Source organism: Tauraco erythrolophus, chromosome 5 (genome assembly GCF_009769465.1).
Source record: "Tauraco erythrolophus isolate bTauEry1 chromosome 5, bTauEry1.pri, whole genome shotgun sequence".
Lineage (NCBI taxonomy): Eukaryota > Metazoa > Chordata > Aves > Musophagiformes > Musophagidae > Tauraco > Tauraco erythrolophus.
The window spans coordinates 24,960,750-24,981,826 of record NC_141469.1 but is presented as its reverse complement, the minus strand read 5'-3'; the positions used below and the strand labels follow the sequence as shown (position 1 = coordinate 24,981,826).

General features: G+C 38.2%; 1 protein-coding gene across 5 annotated transcripts in view; it reads right to left on the bottom strand.

The window, feature by feature from the left end:
* CTNNA2 (catenin alpha 2) overlaps positions 1-21,077 on the bottom strand; it is a 492,413-nt gene that overhangs the window by 184,274 nt on the left and 287,062 nt on the right. The window contains exon 8 of one of the 5 annotated variants that reach the window (XM_086612567.1): positions 20,213-20,238. The exons of the other annotated variants lie outside the window; for them this stretch is intronic. Coding sequence (XP_086468693.1) covers positions 20,213-20,238 — 26 coding nt within the window. The remainder of the gene's footprint in view (positions 1-20,212; positions 20,239-21,077) is intronic. 5 annotated transcript variants of the gene reach the window in all.

The window sequence follows — 21,077 nt, the reverse complement described above, 5'->3', positions numbered from 1 at the left end:
CTTGTTGGCATTCAGACACAATTATGCAGCCTTTAAACCAATTACTGTTCTTATTCGCCTTTGCTGGTGTGATGGTTTGGTGAGACAGGCAAATGTAACAGGCTGCATCGAAAGGAATTTGAGTTCAAAATACCCAGATTTGCATTGCAAGAGACGAAATTCAGTTTAAAATAAGCACCTGCTTTTCACGTTTTCCTCTACTTCTCCTCTTCTTGAAAATCGAAACATGTACATCACTTCTAGAAATTAGACATAACTGGCAGTGGCTAAAGGATAACATTATGAGCACCTGTGCTTGGCAAGCAGCACCTACTATTTTGCTAAGGCACTTTTTATTTTAAACCATTTTGCTGCTCTCATGTTCTTCACATCCTCACCAGACACAGTAACTGCCGCCAGAAAGATGTCTTTCAACATGGGCGCTACGGGAACATGACCAATTCGGTTCTGTTTCTGAGCTAACAAAGACGAAACCCAAGATTTCAAAGGTAATAGGTAAGTATAAAAATCTACTTCATCACCGAATTACCGTTTTTAGCACAGCAGATTTCTCTGACAGCCATGGTTAGACACTAAGCTCAGTCATTCATTTATTACAAACTTTGTTCTGGCCTTTTTCATGATGTACCTTTCTCCTGAGAGTAAACAGAGCATGACATTCGATAAAAAAGTAAAAACTGTGTTTTCAGTAAAATCTGAGATTAATAAAAATGTATAAAATCTATATATAGAACCATAGAATCATAGAATGGTTAGGGCTGGAAGGGACCTCAAAGACCAAATGTCCCTGAAGTTTCACACTTCTGTACCCCGATGGTTACAATAAGGTCTGAGCAAACATCCTCCTAATAGCCGTGGGACTGAAACTGAAAACAGATTTCTGTATATCTTTCAAAATATATACTTTCCCTCTAATTTTTATCCCTTCGTACCAATGCCCAATTTTCATTTCCAGAACCTCACACGCAGAGTGAATCAAAAGTGGGGAGGGAGGGAAGAGGGAAGTCCTGAAAATCCCAAACTAAACTGAAAGACAGTCCCCAGCTATTGAATTCCAGATATTTTAATTATTTTAACAACTTCCAGCCCTTTGAAACACATCTGCTATCAACCCTCTTTGCAAGGCGAGAGGTAAAGTTAGCTCTTGGGAGCAAACCTCAATCTGTCTCTGTAGTTCAGTGCCTCTACTGACAGTCTGGCTTGCTAATAGAGCCTGGTAAATATTAAAGAATGCTAATAATAATGAGATAAACCACCTAGGGATTGTTTGCTCCCCTGCCCCCCTTTATTTTAAACTTGGCTCTGTATTAAAGCTTTTCTTGACAGAAAGTTTACTTCTCTGATCCAGATTATTTCCCAAAACATTTTTCAACAGCAACCAGAAATTTGTGGCCGCTGCTAAAAGGCGTGTAATCCCCATCCTAAAGAGGCCACCACATGTCAAATGTTTACCTTAATTTAATGTAAATTTCACTCCATATTGGACATTCTGTAGTTCTTTACCAGCATATGTAGCTGCCTCCATCTTCACAGATGTTCCCCTTGTGCCATACCTACCTTTACGAACAGCCCAGAACCCAACACTACTGTCAGATCAAATTCCCAAACAACAACTGGATGTAATGAATTTATTATATAATTGCTGTAGTCTAATAAATGGATATGGGCTGAAAGACAGAGAAATAATGGAGACAATAAATGAGTAGAAGAAATGCATCTAACATGCTCTCTATAGGGAAAAAACCGACAAAACCAAAAAAAAACCCTGTGCGGGACATTGGTTAAGCTTGCAGAAGGTGGAAGGCATTGAGCATCGACTGCAAAAAAGGTGACTTACATGGGATAGAGAAAATTACTGCTAAAAAAAAAAGGTGAAAATTGAAAGGGGAACAGTACCTATAGAAGATTAATCAGAAAGAGAATTAGGTGATAATCAATATACGAGAAACTCATCAAGGGAAAACAAAGCACTGTGGTGATATTTGATGACAATATGAGTATATAAAAACGTGTTTGCAGAGAAGGAAACAGCAATCCATAAAATGCCAAGAAGCTGCATCTTGAGCTTATTCCTGTCCATCTTTGCTCCGTCATGATGAGCTTTTTGGTATATTTTTTAAATCTTCACTATTTTATTGCTGTTATGCACAGAACTGGATCCTTGGAGACTCTGCTTTTTACTTTATCTCATATATACTAAGCCAACTGTTGTTTCCTCAATGGATGGCACTTTCAGCCTGAAGTGAGCCCTATTGTACCAGGTTTGAGAATGTGTTTCCCTGATTCCAACAACTGTTAAGGATTATGTTAGGTTATTCTAGTTGGTGGAATGAAGATCTTCGCCAAAAACTTCCCCTAAGTAGTTTTATGAAGTTACACTTTATATCTTTCATAAAAAAAGGAGTCAAAAACTTTTCTCTTTTTTTTGCCCTGGTTATGTTTTCCTACTCTGTAGAATAATCTAGTCCCAATCTGTCCTTTTTCATCAGCAAAGGAGTCAAGCTATGGCTGTTAATGATAACCCTTAATGAGGATTTGATGAATAGGACCTGGAAAATCCACTGTGAAACAAACATTAAAATCTGTTGTTTCCCAGGTAATAGAGATGTTAGCAAGTGGGAAATAAAATTTAGAGCGTTTAAAGCACAAGGGTATTTAAACCAACAAACTGGGACATCCAAACGGTGTTTATAAAAAAAAAAAAAATTTAAAAGCGTAAAAATGAAGTGGAGGAGCTAGTAAAAAAAGAAGATTTCTAGTACAAGTAGCTGTTGCATGAAAACCTGAATAATTAAAATACACTGCAGGTCCTCTAGTTTAAAGCTGATTAGAAATGATCCTAACAGACTGGTAAGCCTTATCTCAGTATCTGACAAGTTCATTTCAAGATTTATTAAGGACTGTATCACCATACAATAGGGAGAAATCGACTGGTTGTCTGTGAAGTAACATCACGTGTCTAATAACCCGTAGACCTGAACTTTTGGACTATCATAATAATATTAACAAAGTGGTGTACGAAAAAGGCAAATTTATATTGGGACTGTTAAAGACCTTTTGACAAAATGCCTGTAAAAGATATTTAGTTTCCCATAAATAAGACAAGCTCCATGGTCATAGAAAACTAGCTAACCACTCAAAAATGTAGTGGTCTTTTATTCAGTACAGCAAAAAAACAGAGCGCTGTCTGGTCCCAAGGCCAGGGCTGCTGAATCATCCTAGCTGCAATCAGGAAATGTATGGCATTTTTCAAATGACAGATTATTTATATCACAGAAAGTAATGAAAATCGTGAGGATGCGTAAAGGGACTTCCAAAAGCTGAGAACTGTATAAGCTTTGATGGATGAAATTCTGAATTGTCAAATACAAAGTAAAAGACAAGATATAAGGAATACTGTTCATCCACGCCTCGGAGATGTAAGTTATATGCAACAATTGGAGAACTATCTTTCTGGATATTGCATTGAAAACCTCTGCTTAGTGTGCAGAGTTTTAAAAAAAAAAAAAAAAGAGGAAAAAAGAAAAATGGAATAATGTCTCTAATGTATACGTAACGGAATCGTTCTCAAGAAATTAAATACCTTGCTATAAATCACTGCTATGCCTTCAGTTCGAAAACAGTCCCCGGTTCTGTTAAGGATGTTAGGAAAGGATATAAGTGCTAGATAAGGCTAGGCTACTGACAAGTGAAAGCATGAAGGATTGGGGAAGGTTTGTACTTAAGGTGAGAGGCGAAGAAACCAGACCTACAACTGCAGCGGAACCGCAAATCGTGTATCCATCCCCCCTCTAGTGGCCAGGCCACACAGGGCTGCCGCAAAACCCCAACCAAACCACCAACGGGAAAGGCAATACGGCGGCAACCGATTTTAAAACAAGCACACCCCCTCTCTTTTTTATTCCCATCCCATTTTATGTGGCTTCGCTTTATATTATTATTATTTGCTGTTCCCATTAAACCGCCTGCTGTATTCCTTTGTTGTTTCTTGTCATTACTTAGCACAGAAGCTGTTTTACAGCAGACATAATTTTTTTGGATATACGCTTGTACCTACCTGCAAGAAGAGGATATGGAGTGTGACAGGGGCCCATGCAGGCTCTACTATCATAAATAATCAGAAATTAAAAGATAAACTTTGGAACTCGTTGTACAAGACATCATTGACGCAAAAAAATAGGCATTAAAAAAAAGGAACTGTTGTACAGAATCGAGAACATTGAATTAATTTCGTACATATGCTCCTAAATCTTTTTCGATTAAAACCAGTGCTTTTTTAGGAACAGCGTCTGGGAGAAGGCACACCACGGTGTGGAAATGGTCCTTTTAATTTCCTATTCACGGACCAGTCACTGAATTTCAGTGTTCCCAACCTGCACAGCCCCAGTCTCCTGGAGAAACTGAGATCAGACGAACCCTTCACATCCCCATGTTTTAAATACACGCATGCTCTTCTTGGTCTGTTACTGCTTCCTTTGTCTTCTAAAGGACATTTGCTAAAACTGAGAATCCCCATTTTTACCAATTTCTCTGAATCATAGAATCGTTTAGGTTGGAAAAGACCCTTAAGATCACCGAGTCCAGAATAATGCAATATAACAGACCATTTTCTGTTCCTACCTTTTAACAATCCCACCCTAGAACATTCTGTGGTCTAAAGGAGCTGAGATGCTAAGCTGGATGCACTCAGGGGTGCTGCTGAGGACTGAAAAGGAGCTGTGCTCTGTTTCTGGTTCAGATCATAGAATCATTGGACGGTTTGGCTTGGAAAGGACCTTACAGGTCATCCAGCCCAACCCCCTCTGCCATGGGCAGGGACACCTTCCACTAGATCAGGTTGCTATAAGCCTCATCCAACCTGGGCTTTAACACATCCAAGGACGCAGCATCCACAGCTTCTCTGGGAAACCTGTGTCAGTGCCTCACCACCCTCACAGTGAAGAAGTTCTTCCTTAGATCTCATCAAAATCTCCCCTCTTTCATTTTAAAGCCATGACCTTTACCCTGTCACTACATGCCCTTGTAAAACGCCCCTCTCCAGCTTTCCTGTAGGCCCCCTTTATGTACTGGAAGACTGCTAGAGGTCTCCCCGGAGCCTTCTCTTCTCCAGGCTGAACAGCCCCAACTCTCTCAGCCTGTCTTCATAGGAGACATGCTCCAGCCCTTGGATCGTCTTCATGGCCCTCCTCTGGACTCATGCCAGACACTTTGTTAGGACTGTATGTTTTGTTTAAGTTCCTCTTCTCCACCAAAAAAAACACCAAAAAACAACACCAAAAAAACAACAAAACAAATCACAAACCAAACCATACGAAATAAAACAAAACCCTGGTGTTTTGAAGCAGAAGTGAATATCCCTTGGTTGCACTTGTAGGGAGCCTACTACATTCTCAAGCAAATAAACTCCGCTGTAACAGGCTGTAGCTATAGGGAAGACGAGAAGTAGCAAGGGATTATGTTTTTCTTATGTAAAATCTTTCCACCACTTCAGTTTTCTCAATTTCTGCTTCAAATGCCACCCTTACCAGTGTTTGTTTAGATATAGGTTAATTTATGTACTAGATACGGACAGATGTGGACTTAACCCTTTCTACAAGTGATTTGCTAAGAAACTGTGCAAGAATGTGTTTCCAATTAAGGCTTGTAACAACACACTATGCACTCTTGTATGCATTGTACTAATTAAACAAGGTTACTGTCCTTCTATAGGTTATTCTGAAATTACCTGTTCACCATCTAAGACCATGCCTTGCTATAGCTTAGAGGTGCGAAGACCGAATACCAGTTTAGATGGAGTTCAGAGCTAGCACTTTTATGTTAATTTTAATACGTTGTTACTAATTTATTCAACTGAAACTAAAGAGTAACACAACAAACAAGGCACAGTTTGACTTCTCATGTCTTAAATTTAAAAAATGAACCAATTTCCAATGTGTCTTAATAATTTTACTTGATTAAAATATTTAGAAAACAGATTATTCAAATGATTTGTATATAATAATGTAAGCAATTTTCTCTTCCAGCATAAAATTAATTCATTACTATCCACAGTCAGAGCAAATTTGATAGTCTATGCCTTACTGATGCAATTTCAGACAACTCTTGTATTCATAATGTCTGCTGTCAAGACAGTTTAAAGAATAAGAATAGAAGAAAGTGTACAGAGAATTAAAAAAGGAAAACAAAAAAAATGAGTACTTTGAGAATTGGTGCAAGTAGAAAGAAAAGCTTACAGGGAAACCTAAAGAAAAGTGATTCTCTGCTCAACATGGAAAGAAGACATCCAGACTGATCCATTAAAGGCATCTATTTTCCCACCAACACTTGCAGAGAGGCATACACAGATCTCCAGCAATTACAGAAGTGATTGCAAGTGAGTGACTTACAGTATTTGGCTGAGCACCTCATACCGGGTGGGAATTCTTTAAGTGCAATAATATGCTCAGTTTCATATAGGAAATGCATATTTTCCAACATAGAAATTATTCTTCTCCACCTTATTGCGTCAAATAAAAAAAAAAACATTTTTTTCCTAGGTTTCTCCTCACAGTAGACAAAAGGGAAATCCTGATTTTTAGCTGAAGAGCTGCAAGTTTCTACCAATTGAAGAAAGAGGGCTTCTTCAGAATGACAGCCTAGTGTAATCTGTGATTTCCCTTGAATGCCATTACTGGGGTAAATTAAGTGTCAGGTTTCAGACTAATTCATCACTTATTAATTAACAATATAAATGATTCTTTTTTTCATTACAGATAACACATTTTACAGACTACCAGAGGCATTTTTTATTACTAAACTTATCTCAAAGGCTCTTCCCCAATATCTGCCACAACTAAAAAAAAAATCAAAAAAACCCCAGAAAACATCCACTCATAATTTTATTGATAGTACATTTTTCCCTTCACTAAAATTAAATTTAAAAGCCATTTAATTAAACTGAATGATAACTGAAGGACTTGAACCATGCAGAGAATTGAAACTAAGGATGCCCTCTCCCCAGACACTAAAATATGGCATATTGTTGTTTTACCACAAGGAAAACAAACCTTAATGAAACAAACTATTCCGAGCAGATGTTTCTTATTCATAAATAAGACTCTTCTTCAATAACCTCATTTCTTTGCATTTTCAATTGCAAATATTCACCTGTGTCTTTTTGTCACACGTAGACTGACAAGTTGTTTAGGTCTGACGATGTTCTCTGAACAGCAAACAGTACAACTTCAAAACAAGGTCCAGGTTCTGTTTGATATCTCACTAATTTTAGTAAATAAGGACTAAGTTTTACGCTAACTCTACCTGCTTAAGTCTCCTGATGTGCCTTACAAACACAACTCCCTTTCCACTATTAAATCAGCCTTGACCCAGCTGCAGCTGCACTATCTATAGTACATGAATGCTTTTTTGTGCAACTTCTGCATGATGTTCAACTCCATCCTTAAAGACTATTTGCAACCAGAAGTAAACACTTAGTTGGAGCAACTTCTTTTTCTTTTTAAATGGTGTATCTATTTGTTCCTACTTCAGAAGTTTTATCTGACTAATTGCTAACCTTGTATGAGCTTCTTTTCCCCTTCCAAGGAATTAAAACCAGACATTTTCTTTATATTTCAAATATAATTTGCTAAGTCTCTTAAGAGTGCATTCAGTGCTTTCAGAGGATTAAAGACATTTTATCACCGAAAGAACAGGAAAATAGATTTGCAGATGCAACAATCTTGCAAAACCCAGAGTTCAGAAAAACATTCGCACTACCATCAAGAAGGAAAAATCATTTCCCAAATTGTCCCTAGTGTCTTCCTACAGAGATTAAAAGGACAATGATGCAACTCCTACACAACTCCTTTCAACTGCTTATAACAACAGACCAGCTTCAATTCCACCCCTGTGATTCTGCTCTCAGGATTATTTCACACCTGCCTCTTGGTTCCTATATTCGTTAATGTTGGCATTTTTTGCAAGGTGAACATGAGTTATTTTATACAGAGGTGTGAAAAGAAGAACTGGTCCTTGATGCATTAGTCAGGTTTCCATCACTACAAAGTAAAGCATCAATTGCGATTAAAACTCTAGAAATCACATTTTTTTGAAAGTCTTGCCAACAACATAATTATGCCCCAAATGATTCTGTGCCAGGTGGCTTTGGCTAACAGATGGAATGGTATATTTGTTCATTCTTCATAAACCAAGCTCCATTCCAAAAACTGCGAGCCAGAAGTACCTAAATTATTGACTGACAGTTAGATATGCCTAATAATTAATTAAACTCTAGCTACAAATTGCAGTGAGTCTTGTGAGCACTTAAGAAAAAAAAAACATACAGAAAATGTGTGATAGTGTCTTTACAGTAAAATTTTTCAATCGTGGCAGCTAAAAATAATGGTATGCAATGATGCACTACAGACAAAAGAGCTTTGGTATGAAGTGTCTCAGAAATGCTTAAAGCAGGATACGTTACACAACATTAAAAATTGTTCCTGTAAGATTATTTTTCTCAATCCCAAACTTCACCAAATGCTTACTAAAACCAACTAGGTCTTCTGACCAGACCTAAAAAACGCAGTCAGGTTCAGAAGACTCTTCCTAGACAAAATATACACTATATCATTGCCTTTGATGCTCTGGAGAGAGAAATCAAACTGAGATCAAACCATGAAATAGCTGTTGCTTTATACGTCCTGAATTAGGAGGCATCTGAGGTTTATGTATTTCTTGCCTGCAAATCCCAGATGGATATATGGGCACCTTTGTCATCAGGTGTATGGCCAGAGACTCCATTTCATTTGGATGTGTCAAAATGATTGTGTATGTGCTCAACCGGTAATGAAGGCAAAGACAGTAAATCCAGCGTGGTCTGAAGGTGCCGGACTCCAGCATAATGCAGATTAATTGTGCTGAGGACGCACAGCAGGCGGTTCAGATTGATGAATGGCACGTGTCATCAGTCATTTTCAAGCTGGGAACAGGCTGGATTTTCTGCTCCTGTGCCCATCAGCTGGGTCACAAAGGTACAAGAAGTCTACAGCGGAGCTGACCCCGTCCCATTAAACATTTCCCTGAACGTCTGCAAACGTCACCGATCTTCCAATCCATGCCACGGTCCGCATCAAAATCCCGTGAAGCTGAGGGTAACAATCTCACCCAACCCCACCATGGGAAAACAGTAATTAATTTAAAAAACAGAAAATGAGAAAAGCTTTTTGTCATAGTATATTAATATCCCTACTTCTGCTATCACAAAGCTGTGCCAGAAACACTGATTTAATGGGCACTGCAAAGCAATTACCATGCAAATAATATTAGCCAGCAATTAATTATTTTTTTAGTAAAGTCCTTGTTTTGGCTAGCAGACCATAGTAACAGATTCCAATAAAACTGGGTAATTGAAAGAAATTTCAAGTGTCTAAATAGCTGTGACATCAAACATATGAAGCAACAGTTCTCAGACTGTCCTGTTGGTCTGCTTGCGATTTCCAGTATGGACAACCTGCGGAGCCAATAAAGGAACAACTAACACAGCACAAAGAGAGCACTGGAGCAACGGGAAAGAAAAATATTTAGGAAAGCTCTCTTTTAGTAATGGTGTTAGGACAGAGAATGTTGGAGAATAACGTAGAGGATTGTAAGCCACTTAGGGAATAGCATCCCTGTCCTAACTCCCTCCTTTGCCTCTGGTCCTCATAAGAAACGTTTTATTTGGAGTAAGTCAGTCTATCATTTTAAGTAACATATACTCATCTATTTATAGCACAGGATTGGAAACTCACTTAGATTCCCTCAAGTGCTATGCTCCACGTTCAGCTTTAGAAGTCACACAGCAATCTTCCTGTCTTGGATTGACCAGAGCTACGCAATTTTATCTAAATCGTTTCATTTTTTTTGTTCTTCATCTCACAACCAGAAAATGAACCAAGCTGCTTAGTTCACATCAGAGTGCTGTGACATTCACTGCAAACATTTATTCCATAGTAAGTGGCCAAAATAGGATGGCTCTTGTTCCTTCAGTCCAACATGATTTTGTCTCATCAAATTAGTGAAATAAAAGATTTGATTGTGTGTTATGTCTGCAACTAAAGATGAGCTAATTAAGATTCAGATTCCAGATACAAGGCAGGACTCAATATTTTTTTCTGATCCCCTTGTTGCAGGATGCTGATTATAGAGCATATAAAAATACAGCATAAGTACACGTACCTGTGCTGCGTTTCCCTTACCGCTTTAAAATTCAGATGCTTCTTTTAATTAACAATCTAAATACCGCAAATATAGAAACACATTTCTGTGTATCTTAAGAGGATAAAAAAAAATCAACACTAGCTTATGTCCTGAAACTTCTAAATATTTTGGGGAGGAACAAAAGAACACTATTTTCTAGTTAAGCCAATGAATATACAAATATTGACATTGTTGTGCTCGAGATCAAGTGCAAATTGAATCTGTGATTTCATTTATGGAAATAGGTAAGCCAGGAAACGCAATTACTATCTATAAATCATTTTGCTATAACCTTCTACTTTAATATCCTTAAATAGCAAAATGCAACTGAAGCTATTTTAGTTAAAGCCTGAACAAAATAAATCCTTGTGGCAACACTCATCTATCAGGGGATTTGATGTTCTCCGAAGTACTTGTTGGTATTAAGCAAGCAATCTCTCACTTCTAACAGACTTTCTTATTGATATGTATGAGCTAAGTAGTTTATTATTTATAGTTAAGTGTGAAGTGATATGTCAAAGAAAAACACAAAATTAAGGAAACTGCATATTACAACATCTAAAATATTTAATTCCCATACAAAATAGCTACTGACAGTTGTGTACTTGGAGACATAACAACGTGGCTAACAATTAAATGATGCCTCCTGGGACATCTGGGACAAGAAAATACGCTACAGTCAAGACTATCATTCCTGGAAAGACCTATGAGGATCATCCTATATACACACACTTTTAAGCAGGTCAAGCAGAAGCCAGAAAGATCACTGGAAAGCTAGTGAAAACGCCACTAGTAAAATAGATTTAAAAAATTTTACACAAATCTTTCAGACTATTTGAGACAGTGAAAAAGTCATCAAATTTCCAGCACTCAATTTACTACAAGACTGAATGAAGAAGCAATGTAATGGGAATGGGAAGATCCTATGTTGTGTAATCCAGGTTTATGCACTACCTCACTGCCTTTTACTGAATCGATCTTAATAGAAGTGAACATAAATGTACATAAAAGGATGTGAGGACGTGCCGTATTTGAAATAGATACTGGTGGTCTTAATTTCTTTATGAGTCTAATAATCTTGTCTTAAGCTTATCTTACGAGGATATCTCTGCTGGTATGATAATTGAATTAATACTTCAGTATTTTGCAATCAAAATCCGCTTCATTTCCTCAAGAGTTCTTCAGGCAGAATGGCAGCTCATGACAGAATCAGGCAGGAACACATTTGGCATTTGCCACAAACCTATATCAAGATACACAGTCTTGACTCTCTAGCTTTGCCAAGGAGTAGGAGTATTCACAGGCAAAGATCCCAGTTTTAGACACAAGTTTTTAAATACAATATTGGTGGTTAATAAAGCACTGACTGTCTATACCTGAATTTAATGCACAACGTCAAAGCTTGTATGCATTTTCAAAAAAAGATGTATCATATTGCTGGACTGATTCTGTCCCTGCTGTTTCGGATGTGATTTTCTTTTGGTGGAACACTAACCTGGGGTCATTGATGAGAAGCTGCCACCAGCATTTCTATTTCCATGTAACGTGAACAGTATGACATCTCCCTGTCAAAACACGGATCAAGTGCTGTGTTTTCCCAGGGAACGGAGGTTGGCTTCAAAGTGCTGTGGTATTAATGTTTGAAATGACAATATCTATGAGTTGATTACACTCCTCACCACAGGAGCCTTAGAAACCAAGCTAACTGTGCATAATGAGAGCTCAATTGCAATATTTCTATTCTGTGTAGGCTTTCATAGCCAACAGGTTATTTCTAGACCTGTCCTGAGAAGTTGGTAGCTCAGCTCGGTTAATTTCAAAATATGATTTTATCACAGGAATTTAAAAGATTGACTATTGCATTAGCATCATGGAGAAACCAGAACCTCTTTGGTTATGAAGCTTTTTCCCTTCACCTCTCTGGTGGGAGTACACCTCACTTCTTCAGATGGGAGCTTTGCGTTTATGATGCTGACTAAACTGCAGCAGGTCTGCATGGATTTGGAGAAAGATTTTTTTTTTTTTCTTAGACCCATCACTCCATCAAGGGCTTGGTTAAATCTCATACCAATCTTGACTTCTCATCTATCAATGCAATGCTCCTAAATAACCTTATTGCTGTCTCGTTTCACTGTCAGTGGTTACCTTTGTTAGACAGTGCTTGACGGCTAGTAAAATATAAACATGGACAGTTAGACCATTCTTTTGGAACTCTATGAAAGAGGTTGATTGTAACATAAAGAGATTTTAAAGAGATTTTATCAGGGCCATCAAAGAAGAATAAAAATACTATGTTTTTTTTCTGTTTTACTTCTGCAATGGTAACTAAAAGGCCTGATTTTCAGAAAACAGGTAGTCTAATTAATCCAGAAGGTTTCCATTTCTCTAGTGATGTTACAGGCTTCATTTTGCTGGAAGTTTCTGCTAAATCTGTATATTCAGCTGGCTGGCTTCAGATTTTGCAAAGATGAAAGAAGTTTCTCCAGAATTATGCTGGCAAGGGAGTATCAGCTTGTCCCAGAGACCTGGAGGATTCTTCAGAGTCTGAAGCTAAGACTATGGACACAACATTTCCTCACACAGATTCTAAATGCCTGGACTCCTATTTTGGAGCTGAAGAGGAACCATCTCCAAGCCACACAAGGACACATATGTCCCAGTAGAGAGAGCAGCAGCTTGCTGAAAGTGACTTTGAACAGCTGCTTCCAGTAGCAGTCATAATTTCGGCAACAAATTCCACTAGAATAACTGAAATCACCTCCAGCAAGGTCCTTTGTCTCTGACTGATTGTGCAATACAAGTTTGCCCATCAGGGCTCAGGAACTGTTGCACTCTAAATCCACACCCTACTTCAGAGCAATTTTCTCAAGTAGGTAAGTAATGCTGTTTGAAATATAGATTTGGTTAATGTCAGCAAAGAAAAAAGAATTCCTTGTAATAAGGTACTGACACTGGCATGTCAAATGACTGAATTAAAGCTAATTGAATACTTCCAATTTAGGTTAGTCTAAGCAGTCAGTAAAATAGCACCAGATGATACTCACAGGATAAGAAACTCTATTCTAGACAAAAGTGGCTCTGAAAAAAAGACACAAAGTTTTCACATTTTTTGTAAGGAAAACTGTGTTCAAACATCCCCAATGTCTACGCAGGATAAGATAAGAAGTAATCAGTTCAATTTTCAACAAAAGAGTTTTGGTTACATTAGGAAATTATTTTCTAACTGTAAATACAGTTCAGCAGAGAAGGCAAAATAAATTCTATTTGTGCCAAGAATTTAGACATTTTAATCCTTTATTGCATCTGAATGGTATTAGGACTCTATCAAAAAACTATCCATATCATATTGCTTTTTAGGAACAACAACAACACTTTGTATTTTAATTTGGAAACTTAAGATCTTTTTCACTTACTATCATGTCATCAATTTTCTTAATTTAAACATCTATACACACAGACGTGTAAGTGAAATACAGATGTGCATGTATGTGTATTCATAAATTTCTGTCAGCATGCAAACTGACACGTAATGAAATCATTAAATTGAGTTAAGGAAACAGTGTGCCTTCACCTTAAAGCTATAGGAATACGTACACCTGCATTGGTACATATGTCTCTGCACAATTTTGAACTGAGAAATTACTGAGTGGCCAACAACCATCAGGCAAGTCAGGCAGATGTAGTGAGAATCTTATAGCAAGGTTTGGTCTAAAAGGTGGCATCATACAAGCATCAGCTCATACTCTTGGTTGGAAGTTCATCTACATATTGTCACTAACACAATACAGATTAAATTTATAAATGTTTTTTTTTAGATATTCAGGATAGACTTAACACTACTTATCTTCAAGTTAATGGAAATGCCTGCTAACAGCACAGGCAGACCACTGCTTAGTGATTTTGAAAATAAAGTGCAAGTTAGAGACAGAAACAAGGACATATGATGTTAGCTTTGTTCTGTTTGCTTATTTTATGCATAACACAAAAGCAGAGTAGGACAGAGGTATAAATCCCTGGTTTTATGAAGCTACTAGTTTATAAATTGGACTACTTTTGATCCCTGCGTTTTTCATTTACCTTTTGTTCCAAGAACTTTTGTTCTTTCGCACTAGTTTAAAGAAGAAAGACTGCCAGGAGAAAGAATAGGTATCACTAACTCAGATTTGTCGTATTCAGAACAGGACAAAAATTTTAACAATTCCAGATGAGATTGACAACAGGTATACGGTATAGTTTAATTCAAAGATGTCTTTATACTTTCCTTTTCTAAAATATTGTGTACAAGTGTATTACATATTATTTTGCTCCTAAAATGATAGAAGAAATAATTGAAAGCATTTTAAGAAGCTATTTAGCTCACTTTCCTGCAAATAGGCAAAATCAATTGTTTCATTCCTGACAAATGCTCAGCTATTATCAAAACCCTCCACTGATAAGGATTCTGCAGTGTCCCCAGGCAATATTCTTCTGTGCTGAACTCTCTTTACTCCTAGTACATTTTCCTTAATTCTAATCTGAACCTTCCTTGCAGCAATGTTATTCCAGAACTATTTCTCCTGTCCAGCAGGAAAGTGAAATCTGTTTGTTCTCCTGTACTTTGCAGGAGCATTTTACATAGTTCAGGACCTAGAGGAAGAATGGTAGCAATTTTCATTTCTCCAGACGAAACCACCACCAAGTTCACTCAATCTTCTCTCATCAGTCATATTTTTCTAGGTCTCCGATCATTATTTTTACTTTCCTTTTCAATCAGACTTCATCTCTCTTGCAATCTGGACCCCAAACTGACACAGTATTTCAGCAAAGGTCTCGCAAACGTGGTGAGCTCATATACTGCACTTGTATCTGGCTGGCCTATGAACAGATTATGAAGTACTGTAACTCACCTACATCCTTTTCTACAGAACCTCTGCTTCCTTAATTAGTTGTTTCTTTTTATAAGATGCTTATTTTGGTATGCAAATATATTTAGAGACACTGAGTAGAACATCAAGGAAACATATCCAGGATTTTGCTTTCTTTCTTTGGAGATATCCCTGTTCCTTGCAGGGGGGTTGGACTAGATGACCTTTGAAGGTCCCTTCCAGCCCTAACCACTCTATGATTCTATGATTATGCGTAAATATTTAAACTATGCATAGCAATGCTTACAAATATATTTTTTTTCTTACTGTAGTCTATGTTTTGTTTCATTAATATCTCAGTTATGTTGATGAATTTCAGTTCTCTCAATACTGTGTATACACCAAACTACATTCTTTCAAGGAATCACTTTTTTTTAATGAAGCAACTCATTTGTCTGAATTGACCACACTAAAATACAATTGCATAAGCTGAGTTGTTAATTTATCTGCCTATTTCAGCCAGGCACTTAACCATATCCTCACCCAGAGATATGCTTTACAGTGATCTAAAACCGACTGGGAATAAGGCAGTCATTCTGTATAAAATCAAAAATCCTTCCTCTCGTAAACTACAGTCTGGAAACACACTGTATTGGAAAACACATTTAAAATTATTTTAAGACAACAATTTCGTTTCAGAAAATAATTTAGTCATTGGAACGACAATATATTGGACAAGACACTACTAACCAATCTTTTTTTTTAAAGCATATTGAGAATTTTTTTTGCCATACGAAGACAGGGGTTTAATTTTCTTATCCCAAGAATGACAGCTCTCCTGACAGCACCGCAGTGCTTCTTCTGGATGTGACCCAAGTAAGGTGACAGTACAGAGCTGAGAGGAACTACATTAATAATTACGAGAAGTCGAAGCTGTCTTCAGAATATCTCAAACAACACCATGTGATTCAGTATTGTGTAAAACATGACAGGGTTAAATTACACCCCAAATATTATTTTGAGCTCTGATATTTGTTGTATGTTGTCATTGTTTGATGTGGGGGGGAGGTTCTGGTGGCAGAAGCTGCCCACCAGACTGGACTCCCATCCCCCTCGGGGCTTGAGCCAATTGGTGCCTCTGCGAATTGTCCAATTTACGTTGGGACAAAGGAACCGGAAAGGTGTGTGCCTTTGCCCAGGAGCAAGGAGACGGGAGGGGGATGCTGCCCCCGCTCCCCAGCACCTAGCTGGGCGGCGGCCCGGGCCGGGCCAGTGCCACCCGCTCAGGATGGCCACAGCAGAGCAACTTGGGGAACTCGGGAAAAGCCCCGCTCCCGGGGTGCCCGCTGGGCCGAGTTCACCCAGAGAGGACTGAGATCTGAGAGAAGCGGCCACACCGACACCAAGTCAGTAAAGATGGAACGGGACAAGGTGTGCCGGAGCTGAGTTTCCCCTGCAATCAGTGGCAAGATGGCAGGCGGCCCCCTTGCAGCCGAAGGCAGTCCCGGGGGAGCAGAGACCCACTCGCAGCCCATGGAAAACCCACGTCGAGAAGAGATGCCTGAGGACGGTACGCATCTAGAGTCTGTGGGATGACCCCTCCCATCAGTGGGGAGGTGTTTTGTTTAAAGGAGATGCCTGAGCCTGAGGACAGTTGTGAAGCATGGGCACAGGTAGAGATGCATTTACACATTTAAAGTCTGTATGGAGACACATTCAAAGTCTGTATGACGACCCACGCCAGAGCGAGTAGCAACAGCTCCCTTTGAATCTGAGACTGTGGTAAAGCCCGCACTGGAGCAATCTGATGGGGAAGGATTGCATCCTGCAGGTAGGACTCACGCTGGAGAAGTTTGCGGATTTTCCTTGTGAGTAGGGGACCCGCTGGAGCATGGGAAAATGGTGTAAGGACTCCTTCTCCTTTAAGAAAGGAGCGGCAGCAACAGCATGGGATGAACTGATCTGCACTCCCCCATTCCCTGTCCCCCTGCGCCGCTGGGGGGAGGAGGTAGAGCCGGGAAGAAAAGGAAAGGGAGGTGGGGAGGTGTTGTTTTTAAGATCTGGCCTTGTTTTCTTTTTACCCTTTTAAGTAACTGGCTTTGCTTGTCTTTATTCTTTTAAGTAGCTGTTAATAAATTGTTTTGCTTTAAGAAATCTGAGTCTGTTTTGCCCAGGACCATGGTTGGTGGGTGCTCCCTCTCTTCTTGTCTCGACCCTCAGTCCTTTTATTATATTTTTCTCCTCTCCACTTTACTGGAGTGGGAGAGCAGCTATGTGGAGTTTAGTTGCCAGATCGGCCTAAAACCACGACATATGTCCGTTTTTAATAAAACAAAATTAACCAAACATCAGGAATAATGCTTTCAGGAGAATGTGACTATTCAGAGGGGAGATGTGGATCTGTTTAACTGATGAGTATGCTAAAATGCTTTCATCCCCTGATTCAAAGCCCACTGAAACAAGTGGAAAGACTTCACATATCAATCAGCCCAGGACCAGCCTCAATAGTCAATACTCACAATGGCACCTCACACAAACTTCTGTTTTTTGTCACAAATTCTGTCTTCTTTTCTCTTCCCACCTTGAAATAGCTGCATGCACACACAAATCTGCCTTTTTCTCTGTCTCCAAGGCTAATGATTTTGGGCTGTTCACCATTCTTATGCACCTTCCCATTTTTTCCTTCTCTCACCACATTTTTCTTGGCTGAAGTGTTTTTTCCACACCTTCTTGTGTGTCACCAGCACCTCTTCCTCGACTCGCTCTTGTCTCCAACTCTGCCCTCATCCACGTTATTACTAGCAAAAACATTTTCACATGTGCTCTCAAGAAAGGGTCTCTCACAATCTATCTCCCTTGGCTACAGACTTGATTTTTAAGCCTGATTTTTCATATCTAGCCACATTCTCATTTTTTCATTATTCTTTACTACAACTCTTCCTCTTTATTCTCTTTTTGCTCACCTGACATATGCATTTCCTGCAAAGCCATTACATCCTCAAGACTAACTGTTCTCAATGCATATATTAAGCTAGAGTGACTTCCAAATTTATCAACTTTCTAAGTATATCTGTGACATCACGTATTCAGGCATTTGATCCAGTTTCTACTTGGGATAGGGACTTTCTACAAGGATGTGTAGTGATAAGTCAAGGGGCAATGGATTTAAACCGAAAGAGGGCAGATTACAATTAGATCCAAGGAAGAATTTTTTTACATTGAGAGTGGTGAGGCACTGGAACAGGTTACCCGGAGAAGTTGTGGCTGCCCCATCCCTGGGAGTGTTCAAAGCCAGGTTGGATGGGGCTTTGGGCAACCTGGTGTAGTAGAATGTGTCCCTGCCCATGGCAGGGGGGTTGGAACTAGATGATCTTTGAGGTCCGTTCCAACCCAAACCATTCTATGATTCTATGTAATCTCTTTGGGACATACTCTGTGTCTTCATTACATTTTGTACATAACATTTGATAAATTGTTTTTAAAAAATGTGGGGTTTTTTTAGTTGTCACTTAAAGCTATATCATAGCTAGTATGTGGAAAAGTTCATTCTTTAGAAAGTTTCTATTCAGTCTTAATGCAGACAAAATTTGACTGGATTTAATGAAATCCCTGACTAAATCCAGGCTGATGTAATACTTTGATCTGTGAACACTGGAAGCTTTCCATTACACAAATGAATCCAGAGAAATAATGTAGACACATTATGAATGAGAATACTTATATATATATATATATATATATATATAATTTAATGCTAAAAACTATCTGATTGGATATACTTTTTTTTTTGTATATGCGTGTATGAGTAACCATAGCCTGGTACCTCCAGAGTTTTACTGCTTTTTTATTAGTTATTCCTAAAAATGATTACTGTGTAGAAGCAGACAGAAATGCTGATTACCACACATTAGAAATTTCATGCTATATATTCAGGATTAAATATATTTTTTATGAACATTATTTTTTAACTACCTCATCTTCAGACTCCAGAGCAAGGACTGCCAAGAGTTCGAAGTCAATCAATTTATTTGGGAGGTCACATGAGTAATTTGTATAAACCATTCTTATATTTCACGTAGACACTCCACGACTGTTAAAAGCAGCAGTTCATCTCTTAACTCCAATGCAATCACCAGCTGAATTAATGAATTCACAGCTTGGCCTTGATACTTTACTATTTGGTTTAGCACAGGCAGGGTAAGTATCATATATAATCTCTCCCACACCCCCCCCTCTCTCTCTAGACATATAAGCATATATATACATGAGAGAGAGAGAGAGAGAGACGTGGAGATATATATTCATCATGACTGGTGTTTCTGTTCCAGCCATGCTATTCACTATTAGTCATGAAAAGCTTGAAAAATATTTTGAATTACTTGCATTGCGTTTACAACTATTTAATATTATCAAGGAACTCATATTTATTAGGTTTCTTTAAAGCTCTTGGAATTAATTTTACCAGTGAAGCTAAGAGTGTGTCCACCCTGCTAAAAATGCAGATGTGGTGAAGAGATTGAGCCTTTCGGAGAGAGTCTCTATTATAAGGACAGAGACAATACTTCCTTTTGTTCCTCGTTATTTATCTATTTTTTACTTAGCTGATGCTATTGCTTTGCCTTTTCCAAATACATGACCTTAGTGAAGGCTTACCAGTGATTACTAGTCAAAATTTGGCAAAGATCCCAATGAGATTTGCAATCTTATCAGACAATAATCCTGCTGCTAAAAGGATTTACTTTACTTGCTCCTTTACTGGCATCTTTATATGGCTTTGCTAAAACATTTTTCTTTCTGACATGTCAGCAGCCAAACTAACAAGACTTCAGTGACAAATGATCTACTTCATCCTCCAGAAAGGAATCCCAACTTTTTCTTTTTTTTTTTTTTAAGGACAGTTTTTGCTTTTATGTCTGAAAGATCAGACAAAGACACATTACCTTTCAAGGAAAGTGATGATGCAACCACAATGTTTGGAAAGAATCTCATTCCACCTGAGTGTTTTTTGTCTTTTTGTTTGATTGCTTTTGGGAAGGAAGCAGATACATGCAGAATGTACTAAAAATTTGATCTGCAATGGTGAGGTTGTCCTAAATTTCCAAGATGCTATTTCCCTAATTCAGTAGGACAAACAAATTATCCATGTTTTTAACTTTAAGAGTCTGGAGCAACCATGTACCTCCACAGATTTTAAGTGTCATTAATGAGTTGATGCAATGACACAGTCAAAAAGAATAGATGTAGATGAGACCTTCGGAGGTGATTTAGTGTCTCCCTTTCTCCTTGGTCATTGTTTCATGACCCTATGTCAACCAGGGAATTTTTTTGTTTCTGAATCTCAGACTTTTAAACAAAGTGAGTTTGCTTCAGTTAGGAGATATACATCAAAGAAATGCAGAGAAAAACACTGGTAAAGACTTACTATTACCTTGCAAGAGTTTTGTTTCAGTGAGGGAGAGCTGACTAAAGCAGTTAACATTCACAGATGCATAAAAAAGTGAACCAGGAGATATCTGTAAAGTTATTTAGTCCTTATACAACTCTCAGAGAAGGAAACTCTCAGTTTCTTACTGATTTCAGCATAAGGTACATTAATTCTATTACCAGGAAAGTATTTTTACCTATGAGTGAACTGGCCAAAAGTCTTTTACTCCTTATGTTAACTGAGCCTGGAGTAATTCCATATTTGTCTTGACTTACCTAATCAAGACATTGTTGATCTCCAGCTTTAATCCTTCATGGATCCATCTCATTTATTCTCACCATCTTACACACCACTGGAACTAACGGTTACATAATCAGCTTCAACAATTTATCTTCTTTTTTTTTAATATCCATGCTTTTCAAACACCTACATACATATCACATCCTCCTTCGTTGCTCTAGATCCAATGTTTTAACTAATTCTTCATGACAAGATGTCAATGTCAAGTATTATTGAGCCTTAAACAGAGTCAGGGCTTGCCAAATGTAATATTTAAGCATCTTTCCAACCATTATACAGCAAACTGTGGAGAG